The following is a 17,208-nucleotide window of genomic DNA, read 5'->3' as shown; positions in this document are numbered from 1 at the left end:
TATATATTTTTTAAAAATTTTATATCATCATTCCGTTTGGAATGATAGGAGGCCTCAGCCTCCCAAAGTGCTGGGATTATAGACGTGAGCCACCGTGCCGGCCATCCCCACTTTAAATTACACAAGTCAGGCCACAATTTACTGAGAGTGGGAATTGAGTGGAAACATTTCTTTAACAATCACGGGAATCTTCTCGTAGGGCTTTAAGAAAGTTAAGCCACCTAGGAAGTAAATCCTAAAGAAGCAAAATATTGCTCAATAACAACTGGTCCACACCTGGGATAAACTATTAGTGTAGCTGCAGGTAACATTTTAACACCAATAAAAGTAGTACTGATATAATCTCAGGAAAAAAATAACAAGGCAATTTATATAGAAGTTGCAACTTTCTGCAAAACTCTTATCATCTCATGTCCTCCTTACTTGTATCATTCTGGCCTCACTGGATGCAAGTGCTATTTCAACCTGGCAGTCATGCGCAAAATGTTCAGGGGAAGCCTGTTCTGAAAACTCCCTTCCAAACCAGTCCATTCACAAAAATCTCCCCTTCTACATAAAATGCCTAGGATTTAGTCTTCAGCAGATGCTAATGTTTTGTAATGAAATTCACTCACACTAACAGGTGAGAACTGCTTGACTCTAGGAAACCATCTTAAAAGAATGGGCCAGGCGTGATGGCTCACGCCTGTAATCCCAGCACTTTGGGAGGCTGAGGTGAGCAGATAACGAGGTCAGGAGATAGAGACCAGCCTGGCCAACATGGTGAAACCCCATCTCTACTAAAAATACAAAAATTAGCTGGGTGTGGTGGCACACACCTGTAGTCCCAGCTACTTGGGAGGCTGAGGCAGGAGAATTGCTTGAACCTGGGAGGTAGAGGCTGCAGGAGCTGAGATCATGCCACTACACTCCAGCCTGGTGACTGAGAGACTCTGTCTAAGAAAAACAAAGAATGCTGGGATGCTGGGAACAATCCACTGTCCCACACACTGAGTATTTAGCATTTTGTTTTTCCTAGAAAGTATTTTTGAGGGTTTGTTTTTAACATTTTGTAACACAGATATTAGAACATTCATACATGTTCATAATTTACAAGCATACTCATATATACCTATCTATATTTTTTGTTTTGGTCTTGTATTTTTGTCTTCTTGCTTTTTGAAAAAAGATTAATGAACTGATCCGAATGTGACTCATCAGAGGGTACGTTGCATCCATTACGGAGGAGTACAACTCTTACAACTCAATCTGCCAGAAAACAAAAATAAGGTTCCCCCTGTTCAATTCAGCTCTCACCACTCTCCCAAATAGCACATGGTAGAAACTACTGGACAAATTATACAACACAAAACCTACAATCGCTCTCCTGCCACCATCCCTATCTGCTACATCATCCCCACTTTATTTTTTAATTTTTTGAGATGGAGTTTCCCTCTTGTTGCCCAGGCTGGAGTACAATGTCGCAATCTCGGCTCACCACAACCTCTGTCTCCCGGGTTCAAGTGATTCTCCTGCCTCAGCCTCCTGAGTAGCTGGGACTACAGACATGCGCTACCACACCCAGCTAATTTTGTATTTTTAGTAGAGACGGGGTTTCACCATGTTGGCCAGGATGGTCTCAAACTCCTGACCTCAGGTGATCCGCCCACCTCGGCCTCCCAAAGTGCTGGAATTAAATGCGTGAGCCACCGTGCTGGCCATTCCCACTTTAAATTACACAAGTCAAGCCACAATTTACCCAGAGTGGGAATCGAGTGGAAACATTTCTTCAGCAATCAATTGTTTATGGGAATCTTCTCATAGGGCTTTCTTTCAAGAAAGTTAAGCTATCTAGAAAGTAAATCCTGAAGAAGCAAAATATTGCTCAAAAACAACTGGTCCACACCTGGGATAAACTATTAGTGTAGCTACAGGTATAACAAGTTAACTCTCTTCACTGTAAAGCACTTTCCAGCTTTCTATGTATACACTGCTCTCCAGGGTAAAGATACGTATTTGACATTTCCACACCTATTTCACACAGGACACGTGATGCCAAAAATTAGTAGAGACTTGTCCTTGCAAGCCAAACCAGCTTTGTCTTCCCTGAACACTAAGACCCCAGAAAGGTGACTCAGTCGTTTTTTATAATCCCTTTCACAGCAGATAAACACAGTTAGCAAAACAAACATTAACACAGTAAAAAAAACAGTAGAGTCAAAAGACTTATAAGATCTAAGGCTATGTTTTTACCTGAAAGATCTTCCTTAAAGTCCATTTTTTGGTTGGAAACAAAGCTGTTGAGCATTCTGTAGGGTCGAGCAGGCACATGTACTTTTTCAGTATGAGCCTTCCCTATGATTATGGTACAAGGAGAGTTTGCGTGGCCTGTACTAAATTGACTGTGAACTTCGCCCACAGGCTTCTGTGGAAAACAGGAAGGAGGTAAACAGGACATTAAAGCATGAATCCACACTGAATGCAAGCTTCCATGACACCCGGATGTGTAAAGCAGCATTCAGTGAGGCCCCTACCTTCGGAGTAGCAGGTCTTCTTTGCCTTTTGTTCATTGACCTTTGAGGACCATGTTTTATGAGTTTAGTTTGTGTTTGTTTTGCACCAAGTTTTACTACATCTGCCCATGATTTTGCAACTGTCAAAGGAAAAAGATGATGGAACTTTTCAAAAACTAGCATTCATGAAACAATTCACCTTAATATATGTGTTCTAACGCAAGACTAACCAATCAGATTGGCTTCTGAAGCACCACTTCTTCTTTTGGAACATATCATCTGTAAAATGTCATGTTGACTTCGGCTGATAGATGCTCTCTTTGAAGGCAGGTTGCCGCTCTTTCTCCCCCCTCTCTTAGGAACCTCTGTCTGAGATTTGCTGCTGGAAGCAGGGGCTGCTTTGCAGGGCCTACGGCGTTGATCATTGGCAACTGGAGTTTTCCTAGGACTAGGAGCTGGAGGGCTTCTAACCAAGCTTTGTGCCTTCACTTCCACATGGATTTCTGAAGTTGACTCTTGTGTTCCTGATGGTTGAGGCTGTTCCTGACAAGACAAAATTGTTGACAAGAAGCCTTAACAAGGATGTCACATCTCTGGAATGACTGATAAAAACCTATTCAATTAAGAATTTCAGCTGTTTAAACCTTGAAGCATCAAATGCTTACGCCACTGTCTTTCAAGACTATGGTAGAGGTGAGACTGTCTCAGTCATTGAAGGAAAAACAGGAAACAGAAGGAAGCGAAGTCTGAAGTGAGGTCATTTCAGGTAGAAAGGTGGAACGAACGTCCTGATCAGCAAAAGACAAGCAGGATCTGATCTCAGTCCCAGTAAATACCAGCCGTGGGCACCCAGGCCCCGGCAGCCCACATGGAAGGAGGGCTGCTTGCCCCTGGGGGCCAGTGTAGAATGGAAAGGGAGCCAGGCATCACTTTCCACTCCTGTTGGGAAGAGAAGAAAAGAAAGACCGCCCAGGCCCCATTATGAAGGTTATGAGCTATAGGGCCATGAGTTCCCAGGGGTGTAAAACTCAGGAAGGACAACACAGCAAAGGAAGAGGTAAGCAAGTATTTTCAAAGCTGATGGTGTAAAAGCTAGATGTGCCATTGATGATTTTCCTTTACACCAGGTAAATGCCTTAACTATAGCCTTGTAACTCTAAAAGAAAGTAAAACAATCCTTGTGGGTCAATGTGGTAATGTATCCAGAATCTTTGTAATTGGTTGTTCTGATGGTGCCTGCACGTGATTACACAGTGCTGTAAGTGTGAGTGTCTGGGAACCTCTGCACGAAAAGGACATCAAGGACTCCCCCAACTCGGTCGCATCAGCACCATGGTCAGGGACCCAGGGGCTCCTTTGCTGGCGCCCGTATCAATGAGCTTTCATTTCGTCTTTTAAAAAACTTGTTTCTTCAAATAAATAAGTAAGTAAATAAATAAATAGATAAATAAAGGTCTTCATCATAATTCCACTTGTGTCCGTATTTGGAAAGGAATATGTACCCGGTGTGTGAGCCACTGGATGTGAATGGGAATGCTAATTGTTCAACTCACCTTGATGATTTTCTTCAGGACAGGTGGAGTGTGCGTTACCAGAGACTTTCTTTTGGTTGGGGTTTCTCCCCTTTTGAGAGGCGTATTAGGAGGCAAGTTTTCATCAAACAATTCAGGTCTTAGGTGCCCACCAAAGGACACACGCCTTCTTTTCAAAGGTATTCCCTCACTCTCATCTAAAGTAATGAATACAAACGTGGAAAGAGCAATGAAAACACACACTGAGACTAGTGATTTACTTCACATTAGTATTAAACACGAACCAAGTGAAAAGTCATCAAAACACCACCTACAGCACGCCTCCATTCTTGCAGTCCTGGCGAAGCTAAGCTACCAAGAGTTCCTAAAGGATTGCGGGAGTGGCCACTAAGACGTCAAGTTCCCACTGGACAGTAGAGAGGCTTTCCTTAAGATGCTGAAACATTATGCACAGACATAGAAAGGAGGAGTCTGCAGCAGTAGCTTTCACCTTGGAGTAGGGGGACGACAACCAGAGAGAACTCTCTAAAGACATGCACTTGGACCTCACCCTGACCCACCCAGTGACCGGAATGCATGAGTTGTAAAAACTCCTCCAAGTGGTTCTGAGCTCAGTACCGGCCACACATTTTCCTGAGCCACCAGTTAATGTAAATCCCTTGCCTAAGTGATGCTTCCCCACTAGGAGGCTTGGTGGAACACTGAGACTGATGTTACACGCCTTATTTTATCGATAGCCTCATGCCCCACCGCTATGGGCCACCTGCAGAAACAGAGCCTGGAGTACGAATACTGTGTCTATGGCCCAGACAACTTTTCTTCTAATAGCCAATCCCTAGGAGTGTAGGAAGCTCCCAAGGAGCTAGCATATCTGCTGTGAAGGTCCTATCTCTGCCACTGCCTGGGTGGCCTTGGGTTGTCCGTTTCCTCATTTGTGACACAGATCTAAAAAGACAACCTAGCCATGGGCACTGCTACTGCACCAAGGATCAAGTGTTCATGTCTGCCAAGCACGTGGAAATCTGCCTGGCATATAGACTCATGGGTACAGTCCAGTGTTTACAGCAAATTGTGTGTAGGACACTCTGAAACCAGAGTATCAACACCTGAGAACTACCACTATGTTCAATGATTTCCAGTGATTTATTCCACACGACCAAACTCATGTGATACAGTTGATTGTAGTTCAGAACTCCATGTGAAAAGCAATTATGATTATTCTCTTTTCTGTTTTGTGATAGATGGAGGAGAATCAAATATTTTGGGGCCACCCTATCTCCTTCAATAACCCCTGCTTCATGCTTCCCTGACAACCTCCACCTCCTCTGTCATTCCTTGTTACAATTACCTAGGCCTTCAGTATTCATCTATCAGCAAAAACAGTGTGCGTGTCTGTCTTCTCCCTGTGCCTTACGCGCTTACATTCTCTTCCACGAAGCTAATCACTACTGAATGAAGGAAGATCTCACAGCTACATAGAAGTTGTTCATCTTTTAGAAAAAACAAATTTACAATTAAATAAACTTACTAATGGCATCACCAAAGTTGCTGATATCAACTGAACTAAGACCAGGTAACCCAGAGCACATCTGTCCAGCGGTAGTGTCCAATTTCTCAGGCTTGTTGAGGGAATCCTTTTGGATCTTCCTTTCAACTTGAGGAAGCCACAGAGTTAAAAACGGCTCGTTGTGAATTTCAGTTTCTGCAGGCGGAACTTCCACAGCTGTAGGAATACTTCCTCTGGTTTTGGAAGAGAGATTTTCTGGCTTAGCGGCAGAGTCAGCTGTGTCTTCAACTTTAGCTGGTGTTTGATTTCTAGTTGAAAGCTTCCTGGGAGTAAGAGTTTTATCACCAGCCTTGAAGCCTTCACTTTTACCCAGATGCACAGATTCTCTTCTCCCAGCAGTATATAGGTCTTTGTTCTTATGTTTTTGTGGAGAATTTTGTTGCTGTGAATATTGTACAGGGGTCTTCATTTTAGCTGGTTCATAGAGAGGAACGCTGGTGCCCACAGCCTTGCTGGGAGTCTGAACAGACTCCATGTCTCTTCTCTTCCCCTTGTTCTGGTCAAGCTCTCGTTCAGGTGAAGCAGGCTCTGCCATAGCATGGCCGCTTCCACCAGATTTCAGTCTTGACTTACATGAGACCAACAGTTGGGTCTCCCCCTGTAAACCATCAGCACTTTCTTTTTCTGTTGTGTAATCAGTTTGTAATCCAGATTTTCTACACTGTAGAAAATTTCCTTTTTGTGATTTTACATCCAAATCTTTCTTCATTGACTCATAAAGCTTCCTAAAGGGAGATTCATTTTTTTTGCTACTGTCAAGACATTGTGTAGTGGGAACAGACTTCAATTCGCCATAATGGCTCACTAATTTTACCCTGGAAATTTCTTTAAAATCCCCGGAAATGGGATCAGCTGCATTTCTGACATTATATCCAGCATGTTCTGAGGAACGAACATTAGGTGTTCCCTGAGCAACACTGTCTTTTGAGTCATCTGTGGTACTGTCTTCTTTGACATTCTTGTTATGTACCTGAGGACTTCCTGAAACTTTTCCTTCAATGATTTTTGAATAGGCCTTGGAATCTTGAGCTTTCTCATCTTGGCAATGAATTATGAAATAAGAAACAGAAGTTCAACATTTTCTCAATGATTAACATTTGTGGAATTCAATATTTTAATTGTTTCAGGTTGTCTTAAAGTTAGCTTTTACTTGGCCTACAAATTATTTAATGCCTCAAACTTGCAAGTCTTATACTAGAATTATGATTCAAATAAATAAATCACATTAGCTCCAATAACCAGTATGAAATACCACATGCTATCTAACTATTGAGAACTGAGTTGACAGCTGAACAGGCAATTTTCTCATATCTAGAGTCTCTCTTAAGCACAGCACACCATCAGCCGCCAAGGGAAAACAATTAGGCATCTGTCTGTTGTTGACGTGTTAAATGACACCTCCTCCACTTCTGACAGGCTAGACATTTAGCACTGGCATTCTTGCTGCCCCTTCTTTGCCAATATGCTTCGCAAAGACCTGATCTTTCAGGATTCTGGAACAAAACCCAACCACTACTCACCAGGGTCATGAGAGAAGCTAGATCTTGAGACACGACGTGCTGGCTCCTATAAGTTGGGAAAATAAGAACAGTTATTTGCAGGCCTTTCTAAATACTGACAGTCACAACAGTGAAAATATTGATTGTTTTCTGGCTGGGCACGATGGCTCATGCCCGTAATCCTACCACTTCGGGAGGCCAAGGTGGGCAGATCACTTGAGGTCAGGAGTTTGAGAACAGCCTGGCCAATATGGTGAAACCTCATCTTTACTAAAAATACAAAAAATTAGCTGGATTGGTGACAGGTGCCTGTAGTCCCAACTACTCAAGTGGCCGAGGCAGAAGTGCTGGAACCCAGGAGGTGGAGATTGCAGTGAGCAGAGATTGCACCACTGCACTCTAGCCTGGACAGCAGGGTGAGATTCTGTCTCAAAAAAAAAAAAAAACAATAAAAACAATAAAAAATTATTTTCTTTACCAAACCACTCCTATATGACTTTTAAAGACTGAGAAATGAGCTCAAGTCAATTGGGAGCCAGTGGTCAGGATAAAAGTACTTCTTAGCTGACTCGCTAAAAAATAGTGAGTGATTAATAGGAAACAAACTCGAGGCTTAAAATTACTAAAATCAAACCTCGGTGCATTTTTATAACTTCCTTTAAAGTTATTTCCCAACATCCTATTGCGGAAGAACCAAAGTCAATATTAAACATCACCTACACTGAAGATCTGTAACACCCCATGAGCTCAAAACTACTGACTGCTTCATCAGTTTTCTCAGAAATGGACCATAGGACCTGTGGATGAACTGAGGCTCCACTTGGCATGTGTGCCCTCTTGGCTGGTGGATACTTAGGGTGGATCTGAGAGCCTGGATTCACCCTAAGTAAATTCATGGCATAGGCACACATGATACACTCACAGGTTCTGCAACCTCACAGCCTGGGAGCAGGTGCAGGGCCCCCATTTGGCTCCCCAGAGACAGCGCCCTAACTTTCCTTCATATGGAATTGTTTCTGGAAGGGTGGAAGAACTAAAGAATAACACATACATGAAACTTTTATAAAAGTCTGATGTCCCAAAGGAAAAGAAGCTTATCATCTGGATTATTAAGAAAATATCTAAAAAATATGACCAAAGGCAAGGAATCTAACTTCCTTAGTTAATCAATTTCAAGTTTCCTGATACATAACACCTTGCTTCTAAAACTATCTATGTGAGGGATGGTTTTTTATTTCCAATCTGAAGTGGAACAAGAATCTTATGACTAAACGATATAAATGAACTATTAATAAAATTACAAATACGTAAAGTATATAATCTCACTTTTGTTGGATGATTATATTCAATAGCCAAAAAATTGCTGTCGAATTGCTGTCATATTTCCTACATACTCCATTTCAGTACTTACTGTACCACAGACCACTAACAGAACAAACAGTTCCTAGACTGTTGAGGGGCCCATATCTAACCCATAGTTCAACTGGCTTTTTGGTTTATTCACTCCCATAGACTAGCAAGTTGCCTAGCAGCTGCAGCGTGGGAAGCCTCAAAAACTGGCTTCCAGCACAGGAACTGATGACCACCAGGCTCAACATTAAGGCTGTTCCTCTAGGGAAGAAGCAGTACTTTAAATGGCAGAAATGGGCTGGGCATGGTGGCTCAAGACTGTAATCCCAACACTTTGGGAGGCCCAGGTGGGTAGATCACGAGGTCAGGAGTTCGAGACCAGCCTGGTAAATATGGTGAAACCCCCATCTCTACTAAAAATACAAAAATTAGCCAGGCACAGTGGTATGCACCTGTAGTCCCAGCTACTCGGGAGGCTGAGGCAGGAGAATTGCTTGAACCCAGGAGGCAGAGGTTGCAAGATCACACCACTGCGCTCCAGCCTGGGTGACAGAGTGAGACTCCATCTCAAAAAAAAAAAAAAAAAAAAAGGCAGAAATATTGAAATTCAAGAGTACCTATTACTAATTTCAGGCACCTAAGATAACTCTCCTAAGCCAAGATATTCCAAGGAGCTCATCTGAAACTAGCTTTAGGAGCACTCTAAAATGTAGAAACAATATGAACTCTCAGGGCTTATCCTAAGCCTAAATCCCACTAAATTTCCAAGCACATGGTGACAATTGTTTTAATAAGCTGTACAACTAAAATACCTCTTCCACACTAATATACTCAAACTATCTAAATTTCCAAGCATGTGCTGACAATTATGTTTTCATAAGCTGTACAATTTGAATACGTGTTCCACACTGATATACTCAAACTATAGGATTCTTTCACATGACAAAGCACAGGATCCCTCTTCTTGTTTCATGGGTCGTCTATCAAAATAGAGAAGCATCTTTGGCACTTATGATTTTCATAATGTGATTATTTCAGACACATAAAGATGGATGAGTACAATGACTGGGAGACAAAATGAGCCACCAGATAAAGCAATTCCCAAATGTTACCACTATGTGTTGGAGTTATCCTAATCATGGGCTTGCAAAAAACTCACAACATACTCTAGTAGACTTATTGGCCAAAAGTGTAAAACCAACTTAGTACCCTGATTTTGAACAACAAAGAGGAAATATTGTTTTAGATTACTTCAATATGTCTAAGTTCAACTTATTTTAATACTTTAGTTACATTTTCCTGCTATAACCAGTAACCACCCTCTTTGTAACTGATTTCAAGTAAGAAATCATCAAAGCATACATAAATGATTTCATATCATCAAAAAGAATCAGAGCCCAAACTTGGATATTTCCCATCACCTGTTCACGTATTTTTCTTGGAAATTCAGTTGACTTCCTTCCATTCTGAAAACTTTCATTTTCATACCTGCAGTGCATAGAACGACAGAGACAGATCCTGATTAAAAATTTATACCCTTGGGAGGAAGTCTCCATATCCACTTAATGTCCAAGGATCAAGGAACAAACTTTGGGTTTAGTTCAAGACATCACCTTATATAAAGAAATAAATTTAGAGTTAGAAAAGTGCTCTTACACTAAAAACTAGGATTAGTTGCATCAAGTTTGTTTTGAAACACCACTATCAGAGGTTGGGGACCCAGATTAACCTCTGATCACTGACGACTAGCCCAGGTATGATTTGACAATATTTCCAAGCACCTTCTATGACAGAAGCTAATGCACATGAGAGCAAAGTCAAGTTTCTTCTAGTTTAAGTCCATGGAAATCATCTGATGGCTTGGAAGGCCAGCCAGGAAGCCTGTAGGTAACTGAATCTTTCTCACGTTGTGAAGTCACATACTTCAGGGTAAATAAAAAGCTACGCTTACACTACAGGGTAACTACAAAGCTATATCTTAGAACACTATGATCACTTCAGTTTCCCACATACTCAGTCTGTATCTGAACAAGACAGGTACATCTTAGGAAGATCACATTTAGCAAGGTACATAATTATCCTGGCAAGCTTCAGTGACCAAGTCATAGAAGCAATCCTTTATTTTGCATAATGAAAACTTTTTGGCCTCAGTGAAATGAACTGATTTGAATTTACAGGCAACCTAAGTAAGATCTGAAGCAGTCAGACATCTGAAATTGTTTCCATGGTAGAGAGTTCGGAATCAAGTCTCTCTTTCTAAGATTCACTTTCTAATCTTTGTTGGATGTCTTTAATCATCTGAATTTATCTCAATTTGGATAATATCTTGTTTTGGAAAAATAGTTCAGCTCTCCAATACACATCAAAAGTTTCCTACCTATAGGTCGGGCGTGGTGGCTCATGCCTGTAATCTCAGCACTTTGGGAGGCTGAAGCGAGTGGATCACTTGAGGTCAAGAGTTCGAGACCAGCCTGGCCATCATGGTGAAACACCATCTCTATTAAAAACTACGAAAATTAGCTGGGTGTTGTGGTGTGCGCCTGTAATCCCAGCTACTTGGGAGGCTGAGGCACAAGAATCACTTGAACCCGGAAGGCGGAGGTTGCAGTGAGCCAAGATCACACCACTGCACTCCAGCCTGGGTGACAGAGAAAGACTCTGTCTCAAAAACAAACAAACAAACAAAAAAAACTTCCTACATAGAAGTCTGTATTAAATAAAAATACTCTTTAAAAATGAAGGCAAACTTCCAAGAAGCACAGTAAAATAAATGACCAGAGAATTTAAGTGGTGCATTAAAAAAACAACTATCTAATACGAATGAAGACAATAACAGAGACAGAGATCCATTTAGCAAAATGGATTTTTAAATGACCCAACTAATATGTTGTCTACAAGAGACACAATTTTGATTCAAAGACACAATCCTTTAAAATAAAAGCATGGGAAAAGATATACTATGCAAACAGCAAGCAGAGGGGAAGAGGAGTGCTGTATTAACATGAGACAAAATCACCTCAGACAAAAATTATTCATAGAGAAAAAGGACATTTTACATAAGGATCAATCCAGCAAGAAGATATTCCAGTTAAACACTAGAGTTCACCTGACAACAGGTTCCAAGAGACAACTTAAAATAAACCATAATAATTATGAAAAGTTACAATTAAGGGGGTGGAAAAAGTTATACTACACAAGCACTAACCAAAAGGAAATTCGTTTAGCCGTATTCATCATCCAAAGGAAACATTAAGCAGAAAAGAAAGCATTGCTAAAAATAGAGGACATCTCTAAATGACAAAGAGTTCTATGCACCAAGAAGACATAATTCTAAGTTTGTACACCATAGTACAGCCTCAAAATATATAAAGCAAAAACTGACAGAGATAAAAACAAATCAATCAATCAATCCCCAGTAGGTGATTTGAACATATCTCTTAGAATAATAGTAAGGGAAAATGTATTAGAATATAGAAGATTTGAATCTAAGGGGAGTGTGTGTATCTGTGTGTGTGTGTGAGTGACATATATATACACACACACACACATATACAAATAAAATATCTGAGACACTGTAGAATACAGTTTTCAATTACGCAAGGCAGATTAGTAAAACAATTAACCATATCTGCTCATAAAGCAAACCCTGACACATTTCAAAGACTGGACATTAGTCAAATGTCCAGCAAGAATAAAGGAATTCTGTATAGTTATGTATATTATTGTATATATTAAACATATTTTCTTCAGTGAAATACTTATGCCATGAGAAGGAACAAACTACAGAGATGTCCAACATGCTATGAATCTCACACACATAAAAGCACAAGCCAGGCACAAATGTATACATTCTTATATCACTGTTAGGGACTTTCATAAGAACAGTTTCATAAAAACTGTAGTGTGTTCGGAGATCCATGCTTAGGCAGTGAAACTCGAGACGTTTGATATCCTAAAAGCCAAAACGGTGGTTTACTTGCTGAGGGAAGGAAGTCGGGACTAGAAAACAGCATTTTAAAATGCTTCTGGAAATGTTCTATATGAGCTGGCGGTATATTAGTCTGCTAGGGCCACCATAATAAAGTCCCACAGACTGAACGCCTTGAACAACAGACATGCCCTTCTCAGTGCTGGAGGCCAGAAGTCCGAGAGCAAGGTGTCAGCTGGATTGGACTTCTCTGCGCCTCTCTCCTTGACTTGCAGATGGCTGCCTTCTTGCTGCCTCTTCTCGTGGGCTTTCCTCTGTGCATGTATTCCCTAATCTCCTCTTATAATGACATCAATCATCAGATTAGGGCCATACTAATGGCCTCAAAAAGTCTTCATTGCCTTTTTAAATGCCCTCTTTCCAAACACAGCCTAAGGTATGAGGGGTTAAGAATTCAAAATATAAATTTTGGGAGAGCACAAATCAGTTCTATTATAATAGGCAGTGATCAAAAGGGTGTTCGCATGATAAATTGACCTGTCCATCTTGTTTTGTACCTTTTTCTCTGAGTGTACTTTGCTTTAAAATAAAAAAGAATAGAAAAATCTCATGCAGTTTCGCAACACTTGGAAGAAAATAACAAACTCTTTTAGGACAAGGTCAACCTTCCTCTGCATAATTATTTGCACCCAAATCCTTGAATTCCATCACATTTTGTCCCAATTAGTCATCTTCCTAGATCCATATCCTCTTAAATTTAGTGTTGAGAATGAAAACCTGAAATACTTTGACATCCATGAACATTAAAGAAGAATGACAGTTGACTACGACACTAGTTTACAGTTAATCAGAAGATGACATTTACTGTTAGACCAATCAGCTTTTACCTACCTGAAAGATCGATCAATAATAGTTATTACATCTCCATGTTTTAGCTGTACAGGCTCATCAATAACAGACCCATTTACTTGTGTTGGGTTTGTGGAACTGAAATTATGTAATATTGCCTGCAAGTGAAAAGAAGGGGAAAATATGTAACTAATGAACAGATTGAAAGCGAACTAAAAGCTTTAAAAGTAGATCTCCAAAAAACCACTCACCTCCTGCTCAATGATTTCAATTTTGCAATGCTGTTTTGACACAACAGGAAGCTGGATACGGATGTCACATTCAATACCCCTTCATGCAAAAGAAGGTTTTTTTGCTTGTTACAACTTTTTAAAACATTATCTCAATTTCCCAAAATAAAACAGAATTTGACTAGAATGTTTGATCTGTAAACATAATTGACATAAAGGAGTAACAAAATGGGCAATGTAAACGATCTTGCATTTTGCAAAGAACTTTTGGAAGTATTAATCATGTAACTATTAGATCTTTAAAACAGAGAGTACATGAAAATAAGGGAAAACACTAGAATACAAATTGAATTACCTTTTATATAAAAAGCTATACTTAAAAGACACAAATAAAGGAGTACTTACATCAATTTTGGAAAATGACTATTTTTAATACTCTGTGCTTTCTCAAAAACGTTTGTTTGTAATGTTAAATATGTTTAGAGGTTTAATCATTCCCAAATGTGCTTATTTTATGCTAGCACTTTTGTGCATCAGTTTCTTCATATACAATAGAGTACATCATGTGATGTTCAAACAATTAAATGGTTGTGCCTGTCACTAATTTGCCTAGCACATAGTAAATGCTCATTATGGGTGAGCTTTGCATTGTTGTTTTAAAACTACACTGAATTTACGGACAGATTCAAAGGTCTCTAAATAAAAATACTAACTTGTGCGCAACAAAAAAAAATCTAAATTCAACTTGTTTTTCCACAGAAAGCTAACACCACGGCAAAGTAGCGGAAGAGACAATTCCTAAACCTACGCAAACTAATAATCAGAACAGTTCATTAGTAGGTTCCTGGAGTCTTCAGTGTTCCTGTTCTAGCCCGTGATCTTAAAAATTTGAACAAACTATGCAATGGCCTGTCTGTTCTCCATCTGAATCTTTGGAGTCTAAGAATCTCTCTTCCTACCCAGGTCATGTGACCAAACACTTAGGAATTAGTTTCTAAATTATAAAATCTTGCATGAAAATATATTCAAGGACTACTGTATGAAAAGCAAAAGGACTGCCACTTGAGATGAAATGTTTATATTTTTCCTTTTCAAGAGAAAGGTATCTATGGAAAGTGAAAAGCTTCCTTAACCCCAAATAGAATAGTTTGACTTTAAGGTAACAGGACATCTGAGCAAAGGAGAGACTATCCCCTACAACTGAGAATTTGTTTGGCAGGAGGACGACTATAGATGGATGGGTGTTTCTGAGCTTTGGCACTGTTGACATCTTGGGTCAGATGCTTCTGTATTATGGGGGCTGCCCTGAGCCTGGTAGGCTGTCCACCCTGAACTCTCCTTCGCGATGACGGCGCATGTCCCCCTACTGTATTGTGACATGGAAATTCCAATGACTCCTGGAAGGTAAGATGACCCTCCTGTGAGAACCACTGCTCTCAAGCGATTGCAAATCCGTGGCTCCAGCCAGTGTTTCTAGTGACCCTTGCCAGAATGCTAGGTATTGATCACACCCTCTGTGTAGTAACAAGACAGTCCTTGCCTTTGGGGAGCTCAGCCTAGTGGGAGACAAACCCACAACCCACCCGTGAAGCTGTGGGGTTGGAAACAAAGTTTTCATGCAAGGCTTCCTCGGAGGTGACATTTCACCTGATGCCTGAATGATGGAAATCACACAAGTTTGGGGAAGGGGAGAACTTTCCCATCGTCAACTTCCAAGTGTGTAAGAAGTACCAAGGTGAACAAGGGCTTGGAATGCCTTAGGCGGGAGGAACAAGGTAGGGATGGGGTTGGGAGGATGGGGGGAGGCTGGGATGAGATTCAGGGCCCAGGCCACACAGGAAGTGACCCCTTCTCAGACCTCTAGTGGGACATATGTCAGAGGCTGGTAGGGGCACTGTTAGCCTTGTGCCTGTTATACAGGGACAGTGTTATCACCACCACCAAACGGGACAGCAACATAAGAGGAAACGTTCTCAAATTCCAGGCAGGAAGACTTTCTGTCCCATTTTCCTATTGCCGCAAAGAGCCAAGAGGCAAGTGTATGGATGGCTTCCTTCCTCCATTCTCTCAGGGTCCCCAGTGGCCAGTGATGTCCACTGTGGAGGGACTCGGGGGCGCACAGTGTCTTCAGACGCCTGCCTGAAGCCAGTGAGGTATGAAGATCATCTACATCTTTAGCGCGATTAGAAAATCGATTTTTTAAATTGGCTTGATTTTTAAAACCACTTAAACATACAAACACTAGCATCAAACTTAAATTTGGCAAAACAAACTAAACACAACTATGTCAACTTAGTAACGAATGGGAGAAGCACCACGGAAAAGTGAGAGCAGGACCCAATCCTAGAGCGCGTTTCTGGACCGTGTACTGTGACTAAAATATTTTCCTCTCTCTCAGCTAAAACGTCCGCGCGCGCCCGCGGGGCTCACCTTCCAAACAAGCAGGTACTGAGGCTCAGGGGAAAGTGGGGACCGTCGACCCCGCTCCTTTTGATAGTAACCAGGCGTCTCGTGGGCCCCATTTTCTAAACAAGAAGTTGAGTATAATCCGTAGAGGAAGGCCAGGTACCAAAAGGTTTGCAGAAGCAAATTTACAGCTCTTCCACTGCAAAAGAGGTGCGGGTTACTCTGTTAGCAAAGGAGCCGCGTGCCCAATCCACCTATCCCCAGCCACACAGGCGCACACCGCAGCTAGCCAGCGGGGACCCCAGGACAATCCGACCGCAGCCCCCGGCGCCCCAAAGTCTCGCGGCCGGGGTGCTGTCGCCAGCGCCTGCGCCTCCCGGGAGCTTCCACCCAGACGCCCTAGCCAGGGCCCAGGAGCAGTCGGGCCCAGGCCGCGCGTCCTTCCCCTGCCCGTCTCCGCAGAGCTCGGGGGTTCCCCGCGGCTCAGCCCTCGATCCCGGACAGCTCCCGGCCGTCCCGGCCGCAACCCACCTGGGACGATTCGGCCCCCAAGGCCACTTGTCAAAGCACCGCTAGCCAAGTTGCACCCAAAGTCTGCCGCAGGAGGAGCCGGCGCCGCGCTCACCTTGGCCTAGTAAGCTGCGCCCGCCACGCGCCGCACACACCGGGCCGCAGCCCGCCGGGCCGCGCTCGCTCCGCCCCGGCCTGCGGTCCCCGCTGCTCCCGCCGCCGCCCCTGACGGGGACCCGGTGGCCCTACAGGTTACGTCCCCGGGCGCCCGGCTCTAGGGGCTCCCGCCGAGTCCTCCCGCCCGCCCGCCGCGTCCGCCCGCCACTTCCTTCCTCCAAACCGGCGAGCCCGCCCAATTCAAACGAAAACGGAGATTCAAATTCTGGCGCTAAGCGCTGCGATTGAACGGGAAAGCGCGGCATGGAACCAATAGGAAGGGCGCCAGGGAGTGGGAGGGGAGGGGGGCGGAAACCGGGCTCCTGGGGCGGGGCTGGCGCGTCCGCGGGCGAGCCATTCATTCGTCCCGAGGAAAATACCTGGGTGCAGCCCGGGCGAGGGCGGCTGGCGGAGGGCAGAGGTGGAACACGCTCCCACCGAGATAACCCGTCCTGCCATCCTTTTCTTAAAGGACCAAACACCTGGGACACTATAACGTTACTCATTGCCAGGAGATTTAAAACTGTTAAAAATTGCAAACAGGCGGGACACGGTGGCTCAGACCGGTAATCCCCGCACTTTGGGGAGCTGAAGCAGGAGGATCCCTTGAGCCTGGGAGTTCAGAATCAGCCTGGGGCACCTGGAGAGAACCAATCTCTACAAAAAATTAGCCAGGCATGGTGGCGCGC

At 42.8% G+C, this 17,208-nt stretch overlaps 1 protein-coding gene across 7 annotated transcripts in view; it reads right to left on the bottom strand.

The window, feature by feature from the left end:
* The window catches only part of MKI67 (marker of proliferation Ki-67), a 31,321-nt gene extending 14,626 nt beyond the window's left edge, over positions 1–16,695 (bottom strand). The window contains exons 1-11 of one of the 7 annotated variants that reach the window (XM_033178945.1): positions 16,385–16,695; positions 15,878–16,052; positions 13,469–13,547; positions 13,260–13,375; positions 9,862–9,928; positions 7,112–7,157; positions 5,553–6,629; positions 4,046–4,221; positions 2,723–3,035; positions 2,514–2,632; positions 2,233–2,404 (exon numbers count right to left, since the gene is read on the bottom strand). In XM_033178945.1, the coding sequence (XP_033034836.1) occupies positions 2,233–2,404; positions 2,514–2,632; positions 2,723–3,035; positions 4,046–4,221; positions 5,553–6,629; positions 7,112–7,157; positions 9,862–9,928; positions 13,260–13,375; positions 13,469–13,547; positions 15,878–15,969 (2,257 nt within the window). In that variant the 5' untranslated portion in view covers positions 15,970–16,052; positions 16,385–16,695. The remainder of the gene's footprint in view (positions 1–2,232; positions 2,405–2,513; positions 2,633–2,722; positions 3,036–4,045; positions 4,222–5,552; positions 6,630–7,111; positions 7,158–9,861; positions 9,929–13,259; positions 13,376–13,468; positions 13,548–15,877; positions 16,053–16,384) is intronic. The other 6 variants (XM_033178959.1, XM_033178952.1, XM_033178983.1 and 3 more) reach the window with 6 other exon arrangements.
* Positions 16,696–17,208: the final 513 nt, after the last annotated feature.

Source organism: Trachypithecus francoisi, unplaced genomic scaffold (genome assembly GCF_009764315.1).
Source record: "Trachypithecus francoisi isolate TF-2019V2 unplaced genomic scaffold, Tfra_2.0 Contig01579, whole genome shotgun sequence".
NCBI lineage: Eukaryota > Metazoa > Chordata > Mammalia > Primates > Cercopithecidae > Trachypithecus > Trachypithecus francoisi.
This window is presented reverse-complemented; position numbering and strand designations above follow the sequence as displayed.